Below are 17,023 nucleotides of genomic sequence, written 5' to 3' on the forward strand. Positions count from 1 at the left end.
GCTTTTACAACATGTATTCTTACTTTTAGATTATATCTTATTATGTAGGTGCAAATGAAGACTTGTTTTTGATGACCTGTGACTCTTCTGCTCCACAGAAACCACATGGATTTTTTAAATTACCAGCTAATATCGGACATAGCAGGAATTAGTTCCCTTATATGATGTAGAGTTGTGCTGCTGAAAGACACAGGCTATAACTGAAATTGATCCTTTTCCTTTTCACAATGACATCAAAGATGTGAAAAAGCAGTTTCTAGAACCCATCTGTAATGCCTAACTGACATGCAGTAGCATACTGTGAGACTGCACCGCCCCACAGGCAGCCATCTGGAAGAGAAGGGAAGAATGGAGGTATGCAGGGAGAGGAACATCTGGTCTTTTCTGAGTTTGCACTGACAAGAGATTTGATGGATGAGGGATTTACACCCGGCAAGCCCCAAATATAGACCTATACTTTTGTTTTTATGGGCTTGCAAAATGGTCAGTTCTAACGTGCCTCTGGCTGGATTATTTGTTTGTCACGCTTAATGATAGCCCAGTATATCTGTAATGGAAATGGCCTGATGCATCATTTCATAGCTTCCTGTGGGTGCAAAGATCAGAGCAGCACATAGTCTGTAGTACTATTAACCATAGCCCACCAATGCATTGTGTTCATAAAGGATGGATGATATTAAGCTGGAGCTTTTATGCTCTTGTTTCCATTAATCGCCTCTTAACTCCCTGCAGTGACTCCTAATTGTAAATGTGTGGTCTTAAGTGGAATTATCCAGATTGATATTGCATCATCACCTGTTGCTTTTAACACAGTATTTGATCATTTGTACCATCAGACATGAATCATGTCTGATGGTACAAATGATTTGGTTGAAGTGGAGTTCATCAGGGCATTTTAAACATTTTTTAATGGTTTTCTTTGCCGCAACAACACATGGTTGTCTACAAGTGATTTTTCAAGTGTCTACATTATTTCACTGTCGTGTCATGCATACACACTTAAAACTGCCATTGATAACATGATCTCCAGCTGGTATGGCATTATCTCGTCTTTTCTTAATGAAAGCAGGTTTGATAAACACACTAAGCTAATATTAATATTTTCTGAAAACTCTAATAAGAGCAAAATCCAGCAGAGCAGATTTCAGTGTCAGTCGTGGATCGTAAGATAAACAGCTTTGGTCATTTTCAGCAAATATTGAATACATTGAAGTTTCCTAAGGAGCCCAGGACTGTTGACTATTGCATCAACAGTGTCGTCTCTTTGTTTTGCTTTTCTGTGTGAAGGTTAGTCCTTTGTTAGTCTCATGTCATACAACAAGCAATGGACGATGAAGACAATTGCTTAGTACAATGTTTGATTTTTCATTTACATTAATTCAATCTAAATAGGCGTAAATACATATTTTATGCCATGATGTTGATTTTTAAAAAGTACACAGTTTACCAATGTGGCACATTTTGCATTTTAATGCTGCATTTAAGTGATGAAATGTTAACATTAAAACCAAATTACATATTACAATAACAAAAGGATATTCAGTACATTTGTTGTTTTTTTATATTCACCAAACATTGACTTTTGTCCTCCATGCTTCTGCATATCTGTCGACTCATATCACAAAATGACATGAGGGCCTTTCATGGGTATTTTTGCTGTTGAAAACTTGTTATTCTGATTAGTCCAGCATCACATTAATGCGGCCTAAGTCTAACTGATTAAGTATTAATTTAATACTCTTCCTTCTCCTGATTGTTATTGATATAAAATAATAAAATCATCAGTTATCCATATGGATTGCTTTGTTGTCTCTGTTGTATCCCAGCAAATTTAGGGATTTATTCACTTAAGAGAAGAGCCAGGGGTGCAGCCTCAGGCATGAATCTATCTCCACACACAGACAATGAAAGAGACCCATGACACAAGTCATTTCTCACCTCTGCATTTGTTTTTGCCACCTCATGTAAATAGAACTGAAATCTGATTGCATGCTAAAAATGATTAATAGAATATACTGTGAAAAGCCTTTGCAGGACCAGACAACACACAAATACACACCTCAACATGCTCACATGCACACCTTTTTCAAAATTGACACAAAAGGAATTCCAAGCAGCCCCTTAATCCAAGCAAGTGCTGACTGAGGCTTAGATTGGATGGAGGGAGTGACAACAAAATGATAGATGTCGAGATGTGCAGGAGAGAGGGCAAGGGGTTTACGTAGTGGTGGGGAGAGGAGGAGATCAAAGTATGGAGCTGTTCCAGAAGGTACGGTGTTAAGGGTATTACTTCTTAATTCAGTTGTCTACTGGGAATGTTTTAGTAAACTTAAATCTGCTATTGCTTCCTTTTCCCACATACGCAAGTGAAACATCTACAATTGTTCACACCTGAAAACAGAGAGAAGGATGTGGTGTGTTCAGCTCCGTTCCTTTGGGTTGGGGGATGATTGCCAGTTTTAACATGTTGCGTAACTGTCCTCCTGCAGGTATGACTACAGAGAGATGCTGTACAACTCCACGTTCTGTCTTGTACCTCGAGGACGAAGGTTGGGTTCCTTTCGCTTCTTAGAGGCTTTGCAGGTCAGTGACACACATACAGATCATGTGACTCATCCCTCCCTCCGCCACCTTTTTACTAAATCAAAACCAGATACAGTTCGATGCATCACAGTGACTCCTCATCCCATGCATCTGAAACACTGAGAGCCCGCCAGTGTCATGTAATTGACCCACATACACTCTTAATCTGTATGGAAAGTGCTTCAGTTTCTAAAATATTTACATCTATTAGGAGTTTGTGGCAACTTTGGTTGGCAGTCAGACTTGGATAACAAAGACGAGTATTGGTCAAAGAACTGTTACAGAGTGTCAATGCTAAAGCAGTGGAGACTAAACAATACAATAATCATGCAGTGGTTTAGGATGGAAAAAGTGATGTACTGAGTTACACCCAGTTATTTTGTTACTGTGCAGCCGAGTTGAAACAACTGACTGCCCTCACTTTCAACTCTGCCATCTGTCCTCTTGTTTTTTCTTTTAGTTTTTTTATTCCACTATTTCCGTTTCATTTAATTTCCTCTCATGCCTCCATATATCCACCTCTCCTTGGACCTAATTGTACTCTCTCATGTCCAATTTCATTAAGCTTCGATGGTCATAGTATTCACTTGGTAAGATGAGAATTTGTGGTGAGAAATGTACTTGGTTCACAGTTAACCAAGTCATTTCACTGCTGGTTCAGGTCATGGAGATGTGTGGTAGTACATTGCCAGGTTTTTTTTTTCTGAGGAGGGACCATTTGTCTTTCTGACTAGCTACTTAACATGGCTAAACTGTACATGTCAGAAATCGTGAACTCAATTTTGTCCCTTTTATATGACTTTTTAAAAAATGTGTTTATGGGGCATTACAAGTGATACACATAGAGATATGACATAAAACAAGACAGAGAGGACAACAAGACTCAAAAACTGACACAAAATAGGAGGGAAGGAAAGAAAACAGCTCTCAATATCAGTGGCTTTTTTTTTGTCAATTATGGCGGTTTGGTCACATTTTCTATTGTGCATGTTGTCATCATGTGAAGGCTCTTAACTTGTAAATGGGATACTCCCAAATGGGAAGTTTCCCAGTTTCCTGCTGGCCGAATGTATGTTTAGTGATTACAGATGGGAGGCTGACTTGGAACCACGTCTACGTTCGATAAGATTTTAGATATTTGAGAGCAAAATTGTGTGAGTGGGGTTAATATTTATGTCATGAAATAATCAACAGCAACTAAAGCAATAAAGACAGCAGATGGCTTAGTTTTACTTTTTGTGTGACTCATGTTTGTATCACATCTTGTGAACTCTAGTGCAGGAATATACCACAGGGAAGTGAACTTTATAAGCTAGGAGAATGAGAATGATGACTCTATACGATGGGCAGTGACTCTGTATAGACTGGAATTTGAAGGTAATTGCACCCCTGAGTAACAAGCACTGAAACAAAGCCAGACACACGCGACCTGCTCTGTTCGACAAGACAGTTGAGGGTAGCATGATGAGATTGGCGAGTGTAGGACTCGACCACTGCTCAAAGATATGAGGGTGAATATCTGTTCAAAAAGTAATAATAATGATTAATGGAAATGTTAATACTATAGATTTTTAGTTTGGATATGAGGGTATTCAAGATTCCCTCTGAGCTTTATTTTTTCCTTATTATAACCCTGGAACCAACATTTTGGATAAGCTGAAGCTCTTTGACAGATGTCTTTGCCAGATCTGAGAACAGTCAGCCACCTTCAGATAAAAGCATGTACGTCGTTTTTTTTCTAGATTGTGTTTTGACATCAAGCCACTGATCCTTGTGATTCTTTCAGAGTTGAAGAGGAGGATTGTGTTAATAATTTACTGTGATGCCTGATGTTTAAGTCTTATCCAGGAAAAACACAAGAGTCTCCAGCTTGATTTTTACTCTTCCCATTCTTAAGATGTGCAGACTTTTCTTTTATTCATTGGCCCTTAAAACAGGGATGGCCATTTGGCTGTTTCTACTTACTGAAAACCAAAATTCATGAAAGCCCCTTTTCCACCACTTACACCTGTCCTTTTGTGCAATTGGAATAACTTAAATCTGCAATTACTCCTGGGTCAAACAAACCTGCATTACACAAGTGTTTATTGGCACCAGTCGGCATTGATGGGACCCCAGGTGATTGTTGTTATTTGCAGACTGCTTCCGGATGTTTTCAATCTTAGACCTACATTTGGTGGGCAGTAAGCACTCTACTGTCAACAGAGTCGAGGTATTGAAAGGCATCTATCTACATTCAAGCAACTCAACATGGTTCATTCAAATTTGAATGAAACAAAAATTGAAATTTGAATTTAAGACAGGAGCAGAAAATATAACCCAAACACCATCACTGTCCTCAGCTATGCTTTTACTGCAGCTACAAAAGATTGTATACTAGCGTAAGCTCCTCTTCTCAGGTGCTGTTTTCACACTTGTCCCCTTTTTCCCGTGTTTTGACTGCATTTGTGACACCCAAGAAAAGAAAATGGAAAGGCAACTTCTTGTTTACTCACCATAGGAACAGGATCATGCAGGTGTGGGCAGTGGGGAAGGGATATATTTTCTGCTTTGTTAACACTTTAATAAGGTATGGGCAAGCATTTGACCCTTTTAAAATGCCATCAATTGTTTTTTTATTTGTTGTTCATAAAAACTTTTTTTTGGAGGGTATAAATGGAAACGACAGAAGATGTTATGTCATGCTGCTGCCAGGGATGGAGTAATGAATCCAATCGTAATTGGCCTGCTTTACAGTCTTTGTAATGTTTAAACAGTGATGTTATGTGGGTGAGGCTTGAGTTTCGCTGTGCGAGTTGTCAAGAATAGATAGCATGGCAGTAATGTAGCATCGCATTTGCCAGTGACACCAAGCAGATTAGATGAACATTGCCGTGCAGGAGTTTTGAGTACGTGATTGGGCGTGTATGGTGACGAAGGCCAATCAGATTATAAGACACACTGCAATGTGCTTACTGCATGTATGCTTTAACAAAAACGCACACACACGCCAAACATAAATATACACTCAGTTTTGTTCACAACACAAATGAAGGACATGGAAACTCGTCTGTGCTTTTCCCTGGACATGAGTGAGGGTTGTATCTCCTCCTTCCTATCTAGTACAGTGATAGTTTTTGTAAAGCTACACTGCCTCATCACATTGAAAGTGGGTCATAAAGGTTCTGTAGTAGTTCCCATGTGTTGGAAGAAGGCGTTAACCATAAGGGTTAAATACCCCCAGAAATTGACGTTTGACATTTGTGCATTTGCTTGGAGCACTGTAAATGTATCTTTTCTTCCTCAGTCTGTATTCATTTTATTGATCATAGATGAACAAATCATTCCACAAGGATGATTGCTGCATTTGAAATACGAATATTTTCCAGTCAACATCACAGGGGGCCTGGCACAGCTTTTCTGTTGGAATCAATTCTTCGCACTACTAATTCATTAAACTGCTTTATTAATGCCTTATTATTAATGTATATGATGGTGCCTGTTAGGAGCATCCCTCATCCTGAAAAGCAGCTGTTCCTCAGTGGTGTGTGTCTGTGTGTCCATGTTACAGGCAGCTTGTGTGCCAGTGATGCTCAGTAACGGCTGGGAGCTGCCCTTCTCAGAAATCATTGACTGGAACACCGCGGCTGTGCTTGGGGATGAAAGGCTGCTACTCCAGGTAGAGTTTTGTTTGGTTGACTTTCGTTCACACTGCTTCAGAAGAATGAGGTAAAGCATTTTTATTAACTGCAATCATATTCATTCTTTGCTGCAAATAAAAACATATAGTAGAACCATCACATTGAACAGAAAAATCTAAGTCGAACAAACAATCCTGAGTTGGGTACATCTCTTAATCTAACCGATGTAACTGCCAGCATCTCTATTTAACTTGTGTCCCAGATCCCCTCAACAGTGCGCTCCATCCACCAAGATAAGATCCTGTCTCTGAGACAGCAGACCCAGTTCCTGTGGGAAGCCTACTTCAACTCTGTGGAGAAAATAGTACTGACCACGCTGGAGGTACAGACACACATTCACACATTTACAACACCATATTTATTTAATAAGTTTGATTTTTCAGTATTTTATGGTATTAAAATGCATCCTCCTTTAATCCTTTTTGATATTTTTCCCTTTGGCATCAGTGAATTCCCTCACCCTTTGAATCCGCACAGTTCTTTTCATCATAGTAATTGAATTTATCCTGACAAGTTCACAAGTGCAGTCTCACTGGTCATAGCAAGAGACATAATCCCCACAGCGAAACTACTCCTGACAAGATTGAAAACCAAGGAGGATGATATATATTGTAAAACACTATGTCATGCTTCTTGCTGTGGCTATGTGGCTATCAATCATGTCAGTAGTTTATTCCTGTCTGAGACCATTCATCTGCGTTCCTCCCGGTGAGAACCAGGCTATCTGGTTGCTCTTGGGCTAGAATTACAAACAAGCAAAGGTGAGGGCAGAGAGGAATGAAAATAGATGAGGGGACAAGACAGTAAAGGACTAGATTGGGGAATGTTGAATGTAACCGAGTCTTACTCAACCATATCAAATATGGCTTATGATCTACCAGAATGGACAGCTGAACAGATCAACTTATAAGTCATATGCACCAGCCATTTTCTTGGAGTTGTTGATAGTCTCACTGCTGACTGCTGTATGAGCCATAAGCTGCTGTGTATAGTTATACTGACTCGAGAGCTCGTCCCAGTCGGTGGGTAGTCCGAGGCAAAGGCAGGGGTGGAATTTCGCTCCCAGCAGGGTGAAGTTACAGTCCAGAGAAGTTGATCCTCAACCTGTTTGCTCTCTGGTATCTCTATCTGGTTCCAGGTCATTTAAATTTTCTTTACTCTTAGCTCCAAAGATTTTAGATGTTTTACCTTAAAACAAGTTCAAAAGCTCTATTTATTTCCACAGTTCCAAAAATCTGTTGCCATCTTATAGCACTTGGAATGCTTAACATTGTTTAAAGGGTTTCCATCACTGAGCTATGCAAGTGCTGGGCACAACTGAGGCTTTTTTTTTTTTTTATCCTGAAATATCAGGTGACCATGTGATGTCAGATCAGGGATTTAAGGTCATTTCATCTAACACAGTAACTCATTTGCTTTTAAGATAATTTCATTCTATCTGTAGCAAATGATTTTGAACTTAACTGCATCACTGAAAGATTCATTTTTATATTGGGGAGTTAAAGGGTTTTGATGGTTTAATGGAATACTTAAAATGCAGACGTTGCAAAGCCTCACAAGATCTGTTAAAGTGTAAAGTCTGGTGAATGTTTCTGCGGCGATTGTTTTCTTTTACATAGACCTCATATACTCTTGAAAGTGGTCATTATATTTTAAATAAATGTTGTTTTGACATGATAATATCGTGAAGAGTTGTGTGGCAGTTAACATGGGGTTCCCACTCCAACATTGTTAGTGGTACAGAGTCGACCTCATCACATTCAGATTTATACAATTTTTTTTGTCATCAGAGAGACAAAAATATCCACTAAACAAATACTAAGATTCGTTTGACTTGTAACCCGCAGTCTTCCAGTAATTTTATTGTTAGGAGATGTCATACGGAATTTAAACCAAGAAAAATTCAGGGTTAAAAATTTCTGTCAACAGATTTGAGAAATTATGGCATCCCTCTCTGGATTAATTTCCAAAAAAGGGATGCCAGACAATCTGCGTCCTCCGTATAGAATCATTATTATTTAATTCCACGTGAATGGAGATGGAGAATTGTCCTGACACTCAGCAGAAAGCCTCCTTACTTGCTTCTATGATTATTATTTCTAGGACTCAAACAACAACAGAGTATTGTGAGCATCTGATTGAAGTTTACCAATTCCAGTCTACTGAGTAGACATTAAAATATCTCCCTTTCTGCCCCTGTGTATACAGATCATCCAGGACCGGGTGTTGCAACACACCTCAAGGAGTAGCCTCATGTGGAACAGTCTGCCTGGGGGTCTTTTCACCCTGCCTCAGTACTCCACATACCTTGGAGACTTCCCCTTCTACTACGCTAAGCTGGGTCAGTTAATTATGTTTAATTCGCACATTAATAAGGCTCGATATTTTCATTTTTGACACCACAGGAACAGCTGGTGTGTGACAGCTGTTGTAAACCAACATGAGAATGGCTGACGTTGCCACCGGTTATGTAATATGTATTTATTAATTCATTCACTGTCACACACAAGTTACCAATTAGACCCGTCATGTAGCCATGTTGTAGGTGTGCTTAGTTAATTGGCTTGTTGTTGTTGACACCGGGATTTGAATATCTGGCAGCTCTTCCTTAACAAGCCTAATTAGAGCTGTACGGTTAAATCATAGGCCCAGTAACCCAAAGATAGATGTTAAAGAGGTGATACTTTCTAAATGGGTGCTCTTGTAATTCTATGCTTTGAATCTGTCATTAGTTTAATTTGGAGATTGGGGAAGTGTGATGTGATCGTATGCATGAGCAGACTTGATTCTGAGAATCATTACCGTGCTTGAAATACACATTTCAATCTCAACCCTGCTTATTTTCTTACCTTTGGTGTGACTGTTTTCCAGGTATAAAGCCATACCCTAAGTTTACAGCCATCATTCATGTGGTTACCCCGCTGGTCTCCCAGTCCCAGCCAGTCATGAAGCTGCTGGTAGCTGTTGCCAAATCTCACTACTGTGCACAGGTAAGACGTAACCCCCCCCCCCCCACACACACACACACACACACACACTCTTGTGCATTATGATGATGATTAATTATTATTTTTACTCAAATCATGTCAAACTGTTAAGCTGTTTAACAATAATGGTTATAATATTGTATTTTCTTTAGCCTTTGTTGTTCAGGGGTTTTAATTATCATTTCCTTCATTGTGTACATATATATTTTTTGCATATTCTGGATAAATATGTATTAAGACTGTATGGGCAGCATGAGTCTGTCAGCAAATTTAGTTTACAGCGGTTGGCTGTCATGTGACTGTAGCTGGTGTGACAGTTCTGAAAATAAAACTGGAACACCATGATAAAGAACTCCTTATAAACAGGCAGCAAATAAATGCCATACTGTTCGTACCACAAACAAACAAACATATATATTGAGAGGAATCTGAAGACATGTTCAAAATGATGAATAAGCTTTATCTATTTGGGCTTGTTTTAGATGATAGTTCTGTGGAACTGTGACAAGCCTCTTCCTGCCAAGCACCGTTGGCCTGCTACTTCTGTCCCAGTCATTGTGATAGAGGGGGAGAGTAAGGTAAGAGACACCTCCTGATGCTTCTCTTTTGGAAGAATGACTGTGGCCTCTGCCGAAAGCTTTCAGCAGAATTCATTTTCTCTCCAGGTGGTTAAAATGGTATAGTTGCGTGGTGTAGTCTATCTTTCACAGACGCGTTTTATGTAGCTTGTGCGACCAATACTTTCCTCATCTTCTGGTGTGAAATCTGTAACATTGTAGGATCTGAGTGAAAGCACATTGAAATTTGTCATGTCCAAACTTTGGGTCCATTTTTAACAGAATTCAGTGCTGCAGGCCTCCACTTTCACTTTAATATACTTCATTTCTTGTCTGACCTCCATAAACCAACTGTTGGATGATAATCCTGCAATTTATCCCACAATGTCCCTGACTTTACCTGAATGTCTTATATTTGCATGACATGAGCAGCAGTAAAGTGTTCCCCAATCTACCAAACGCACTAAGCTAAAAAAAAAAGCAAGTACCCCATTAAAATGAATTTGAATTCAAATGTAATAGGTGGTTCAAATGTTTCTGCATAAGTGGATCATATCAGTCATAACATTCTGTTTGTCAGCACTTAAGCTGCATATTAGAGCAGAGGCATTAAAAACTCTATAAGGTAATGTGTATCGGTTTGCCAAGGCCCTTAAGGATGGGTCATTGGTGTAAGTCACACTTAACCGCTTTCTATAATATTTCAAATGAAGCTGGCATTTAGATCAGCGGTACGCATTTGATTGTCGTAAAACTGTTTGAATAGATAAGTGCCAGAAAAGCAGAGGTTGCGGGGCTCATCGGGGAAGGAAGCCCTCTGCTTTGGTTATCGTGACTTATTGAGCTCATCAGTAAAATGGTTCTGTCACTGTTGTTGTGTCAGCTTGTGTGTTTGGCTGACTCTGCTCCAAACACACCAAGATGAAACCACTTTGCTACAAAGACCAGACATGAGACTGAGCACTGACAACTCTACCTGGCTTCTGCTTACACACTCGTCTCTGTTGCTGAGCTGCATGTTAAACTATTTACTGTCTTTAACGGCTACTTACATTTTGCTTGTGTGTCTGTTTTGCAACTCACACCAGGTAATAAGCAGTCGCTTTCTGCCCTACGACACCATTCCCACTGATGCTGTACTCAGTCTGGATGAGGACACTGTGCTCTCCACCACCGAGGTTTGGCTGCTCTATAGCTACAGCAAATACTGAAGAACACTTTTTAGTTCTTAATATTCTGCATTCTCAGCTTCATATCTCTCGTCGTCTTTGTTTCTCTGTCAGGTGGACTTTGCCTTTACAGTGTGGCAGAGTTTTCCAGACCGTATTGTTGGTTACCCAGCCCGCAGCCACTTCTGGGACAGCAACAAGGAGCGCTGGGGCTACACTTCCAAATGGACCAATGACTACTCCATGGTGCTGACCGGGGCTGCTATCTATCACAAGTACTGCTTTTTCTCATTACTAATCCTTCTTACAGCAGCTCCCCGCTAGTTTTGTGCTCTACTCATTTCCACTGATGTCGTTCTTAGATACTACCACTACTTGTACACTACATACCTTCCAGCCAGTCTGAAGGCCATGGTGGACCAGATGTCAAATTGCGAGGACATCTTGATGAATTTTCTTGTGTCCGCTGTCTCTAAACTGCCACCTGTCAAGGTCACCCAGAAGAAACAATACAAGGAGACCATGATGGGACAGGTGAGGAATGCATGAGAACATGTGCTGCATCAAAGGTTTATGTTGGTTTGTCAGCATTCAAGGATCGCCGCAACTTTGTATTGTTGTGTTTGTAAAGCAGTAGATAAATTGTTTAGGGTGTCACACTACCTGAATGAAATGACTGGTTTCACTATTTGATCTAGTTAGTTTGATAGCATTTAGAAAGCAACAAGGTGGTGTTACACAAGCTCCCTAAACATTTTTGAGAAACAAGTCAAAAACATTTAACAGCCACAACAAACAAAAATATCAAAACAGTAAATACTTTTGAATGAAAATACCTAAACCGAATTGTTATTCACAATAATGTTTTTCTCTCTTGTAATTTTTTGATGGCACCGCTAAGTAGTCACATTCATTGACGTGTGTGCACAGCCAGAGCGCAGCGCACACGTGGTGGTTAATGTTCGCAACAAAAAAGACAACAGAGAAGGGAGCTTTGACCGAAGTTATCTTGTCATTGTCACCTCAGAGTTCACCAACATACAGTTTAAATTAAGTTCAATTTCGCAAACATATTCCAGCACGTGTGTTTCATGTTTTTCTTCTGGTCACATGATATGTGGCCCCTCACTGACATTATCCAAGCCAGGGCCCTCTCCTCTATCATGTGGGGGAGGTTAAGCACACTCAACACTCTTGGCTCTTGTAAATGCCAATCAGAATCTCCCTCACTTCATTGTTTTACCACTTCTCATAAATGTAAAGAAATAAATAGCATCTGATGTTAGTTTCACAGGGGATTTAACGAAATTATCTCTGCACTATTACTTCAGTACTCAGATGATAATCTGTGGCTGTGACATGGCCCCAAAAAAATAGTCTTACCTTTGGAAAGTGGAAAAATGTAGTTGAAGATCAAGTTAGTGGATCAAAATGACAAGAGGTCTTAATATTTACAATTATTGTTATGCTGCTGCAAAAGAAAGACCAAGGCAGTAGGATTGGTTCTACATAACTTAATTATATTGTTTGTTTATCCTTTTTGAGACAGTCTGCTCCGAAAGGTCAGAATAATCACTGATGCATTATTCATCTTGTTGGCTTCTCTTTTCCCTGCATCTTTTTTGTCCTCTCTTCACCTTCACTTCCCGTCTGTCCTCTCACCTCCCTCGCCTTCAATCCCCATCCTCATTAACCGCAACCTCACCCTGTCTTCTTCTCTCTCTTCCCTCCACATTGAAGACCTCCCGGGCGTCTCGCTGGGCCGACCCTGACCATTTTGCCCAGCGTCAGACCTGCATGAACAAGTTCGCCAGCTGGTTTGGCACCATGCCCCTGGTTCACTCTCAGATGAGGCTGGACCCAGTCCTGTTTAAAGACCAAGTGTCCATACTGCGCAAGAAGTACAGGGACATCGAGAGGCTATAACACTCCAGAGCCCCCCGCTCTCGGGACACAATGGAAACAGAGCGAGGGGGCGGACATGCAGTGAAGCACAGGGATAGTGGGATGAGGACTGAGGGGAGAGGGAAAACCATGACAAATGTGAGGCTCTCCTCCGTGCTGCCTACCATTTCTCCTTCCCTCTGTATGTTCTGGGGAGCACAAACGTCCTGCTATAGACTTGAACCCCCCGCTCACTGAAGGATGCCAGAGTCGTGAAATGGCTCGACGTTGAACTGAAGTGGCCAAAGTCATAGAGCTGGAAATCCTAGCTTCAGTGTTCTAACAGTGGAGACCCCTCTCAACTCCCACCATCGAAAGACACTCTTCTTCTCTGTACACTATGCACAGGTCCATGAACATTTGGCTGACTATATTATTATAGTCAGGAATTCCAATTACTATATAATTGATGATTATGACTATGAAGAGGATGGCAACACTATTTTGGATGTGTTTGGCTATTTTTTATAGCTATAGTTTTTATACAGCACTGCTCTCTGCATTCAAAACAATACCAGGGGTAGAAAGAGAGAAATGATGACCCCTCCACCACCATACAGTACAGTTAGGATCTGACATTCACAGTGCCTAAAGTTTTTCCTGTAGTGTTGAATCTGGGAGTCCAAGAAAGACATTGAAAAATGAGCATCTTGCTGCTTTGTTGTATTTTGTCAGTATCGAGTACCGCAGGGAAGGTTTTTTTTCTTCTTTTTTTTTGGCCAACATAGGAGTTAGCGTCGTGTGTTTCCTCAAAAAGAAGTTTTTGATCATTGCAAAATATAAGCTCTGTGGCAAACAAAGTGTTTATGAACTTAACCAGGCTGAACAAACCTAGTTATCTTCACAAATCAACGCCGTTATTATAACTTTTGAAGAGTAAACACACCCGTTAGTACAAAGCTAATGTTTTGCTATGAACAAGCTACAACATAGAAACATGACTTGAACATCCCCACTAGCTTCGTGTTTCTTCTGTTCTCAGTAGGGTTATGTTTAATGTCCTTTCAAGAGATAAAACACTTCCAAAAAAAAGTGCAGGATTTTCTGAAATATTTGCTGTAAAGCAAAATTTCAAACATCTAGAGTTGTGTGAACCACAGACCTTATGTTAGACATTTAATCAAAAACGGCCTTGACTTCGAGAGGAGGGATCCTGACGTTCAATAAAGCCAACTTTCCTCCAGGTTCAAGGGTTCATTCCTGCGCTGCTCTACCCGCAGTCATCTTTGTGACAGATTTTTCAGGTTAGCATTCACATCTTCCCCACTAAAGTGAAAAATCCATTTGATTTCAAATGAGCAAACAACTGTAATTTTGTAATAGCTTTCCCCATGTGACACACCATGTTGTCTCTGTGGTCTGATGCCATGGGTTCTCCCCTGTACCAATCCTGGTTTTCATCATACTTCATCATTTCTTTATTTGTTCAGGGTTATGTGAGTTACTTGAATATATGCTGGCCTGAAGAGCATTGAAAATATATGATTTGCGTTCAGTTGCAGGGGGAGGCTGGGCCAACTAAATCAAATCACCGTAAATGCTTGGGGGCGGAGCTTTACAGGCTTGGTGGGCAGGTTCATATTTGTATTTGCTCCATGAAGTCATCATTCCTCCCAAATTAATCCATGTCATCAGAAGCTTTTGGATTTCCAGTGTATTTTTGTGATATTTCAACTGGAACAGCTATTCATTCTTTATTTGTCAGATTGCTAATGTGCTGCATTCATAGGACAAATGTGGAGAGCAATAGTTCAGTATATCACATAAACAACATCCGGATCTGTTACTATAGGATGTTCCTTTCAGTGTGAGACGTGTATCTCAATAGCTGCACATCTGTATGTTCATTGCCAAGTGTCACAACAGGAAATAGTTTAGTTATTTGCAGCTGTTTGACCCGAGGAATATCCAGTTGTTTGCCTCCAATAACATTCAAACTCCATTTTCTGTTTAGATGGAGATGTCATATCAGGAAATGTTCATATACAGTAATTGGTTTAATATAGAGTGAGCGTCTGAGCTTTTAAATCACTGTGCATCATCAAGTTGGTCCCTGCTGTCCATGAGGTAATCCTGTAAAGTCAGTCAGGGGTTGTGGAAGATAAAAACAATCCGCAGTCCTCTACACGATCATGTGCCAATAGATTGTTCTGTTTGTTTTTCTTCTCTCGTATGAGGATTGCCATGCAGTCCCAATTTTTATTCGGTTCCTTTCAATATTTCTGTAAGAAATCAAGAAAATATCTTTGAGTCGAGGGGAAAGGATGAGGTTTGTTTTTGTTTTGTTTTTTTGTTTTTTTTTTGTACTTTGAGAATGTGCTATTTGCTTGAAGGCAAATAAACAATCCCAGTATTTCTAAAGCCAGTACTGTCAAGATGAGTGATGTAAAAAGAATCACATTTCGTAAGTGAATAGGTGCAATATTGAAGATGACATTTTCTTCTTTTTTCTTTCCTATGTTGTTTCAGGCGGAGTTATATATTGACGTGCCTTCAGAAGATATTCACGTATGAGTTTTATCCCCTTGTGTCGGTTTCATATCATCGTAGGTTACTGTTTGTTTTCTTTCCCTGTCCATTAACAGCTCCCTGACTGATACCGTTGAACACTGGAATGCTACTAAGAATTCTCATCACACGTTTGTTACTGACATTCCTTGCTGTAGGAGCTTCTCTTTTTTTCCCTCAAGGTCTTATTTGATGCGCACTGACAAACACGCTGCCTGGTGTCACTATATTTGTGATGACACTTCCTAGTTGTCGCAAGCATTGTCATACAAGTCATCTAATTCTGTCAGTATTTATCGACATCTCCACTGAATTTCTGTCTGTTTCTTTCACTTTCCTCCATAACTGCTAATTTTATAGTGATCAAAATGGAAAGAGGAAAAAAAATCACAATTTTGTAAAAGAATTTTATAAAAAAATCAAGGAATAAAACGTTTGATATAAACTGTTTCTGTGTGTGTGTGTGTGTGTGTGTGTGTGTGAGAGAGAGAGTTTTTTTTTAAGGAAGATTGCCACTCATTCTGTCAAATTGTTTTGACTCAGACGCCAGATACAACAGTGTCACACAAGTGCTGCACAATTGATCAAATCACAGTCAGCCTGTTCAATTATGTAACTACAAAATAAAGCTGTATTTGTTATTTAAACAGTTCCGCACAAAATAAATATTTTTGAATTTTATCAAGGCCACTCTTGAGTTTTTACATTTGAGTTGGGAACTATACATTTCAAAAAGACAACTTATCTTTTCTATGGATAACTAGAAATATATGCTCTACCGAGCATTTGCTTGTTATATTTGTAACAGGACTTTTTCACCAAATCCTGCAGCATTATTTCACACCTCAATTTCACATTGTGCTGCAGAATATATACACACACACAGTCCCTTTTCTCCTTGTTATTCTCTTTTCCACTCACCTGCTGGCAACTCATTTTCCAGCCTCCCAAACATATTCTTATTTTGGTTTGCACACTGCAGCCACTGAGGGAGAGCCAAACTAAATAATACCTTTAGCTTCCGCCCTGAGCGTGTGTGAAGCTCATCCGATGCCAAGAAACTGCTGTGTTTACATAAATCTCTGTCAGGGTGATTGGTTTCGACACGCTTGATAAATAACAGCATCTATCTCAGATGATCCCATGGCGCAGGAAAGCTAGCGTCACCATCTCAGTGTGGGCTGCAGCTACAGCAGAGATTTTTACCCCCAAAATACATAAACAAACTGGCAGGCAGTGCCAGTTAAAATGATCCAGTGTCCCATCAAAAGAAAAAAGTACTTGGCCGCTTTTAGCAGACCTCTGTCTTCACTGAGTTCATTTTCAAAAAACACAAACAAAGCTTTCTTAAAATTAATAAGACAATGAATATTATTTACTCAACATTTTGTATGATTTCCCATTTTGGTAATGGCTTTTTGTCTGTTTTCCCAGATTTCATTTTCAAGAAAACTCCAGATGAAACCAGATGTGTGGATGTTTTATTGCACAGTGAGAGTGCTGGATACTGGAGGGGTGTGACTGTGCAGAGCTAAAGTGATTTGAATGTTTGGAGACGCTTCTGCACTCGGGGGCTCATCCAGTGTGAGACGTCT

General features: G+C 39.9%; 1 protein-coding gene across 1 annotated transcript in view; it reads left to right on the forward strand.

The window, feature by feature from the left end:
* LOC147253758 (exostosin-1a-like) overlaps positions 1–16,151 on the forward strand; it is a 37,692-nt gene extending 21,541 nt beyond the window's left edge. Inside the window, exons 2-11 of the mRNA XM_086219043.1 lie at positions 2,490–2,583; positions 6,134–6,241; positions 6,466–6,585; positions 8,472–8,604; positions 9,135–9,253; positions 9,733–9,828; positions 10,896–10,985; positions 11,091–11,251; positions 11,339–11,510; positions 12,717–16,151. Coding sequence (XP_086075169.1) covers positions 2,490–2,583; positions 6,134–6,241; positions 6,466–6,585; positions 8,472–8,604; positions 9,135–9,253; positions 9,733–9,828; positions 10,896–10,985; positions 11,091–11,251; positions 11,339–11,510; positions 12,717–12,902 — 1,279 coding nt within the window. The 3' untranslated portion in view covers positions 12,903–16,151. The remainder of the gene's footprint in view (positions 1–2,489; positions 2,584–6,133; positions 6,242–6,465; positions 6,586–8,471; positions 8,605–9,134; positions 9,254–9,732; positions 9,829–10,895; positions 10,986–11,090; positions 11,252–11,338; positions 11,511–12,716) is intronic.
* The last annotated feature ends 872 nt before the right edge of the window (positions 16,152–17,023 follow it).

The sequence above is a fragment of the Aulostomus chinensis genome, chromosome 11 (assembly GCF_037954235.1).
Source record: "Aulostomus chinensis isolate RoL2024-O1b breed Wild chromosome 11, RoL_Achi_v1.0, whole genome shotgun sequence".
Taxonomy (NCBI): Eukaryota; Metazoa; Chordata; class Actinopteri; order Syngnathiformes; family Aulostomidae; genus Aulostomus; species Aulostomus chinensis.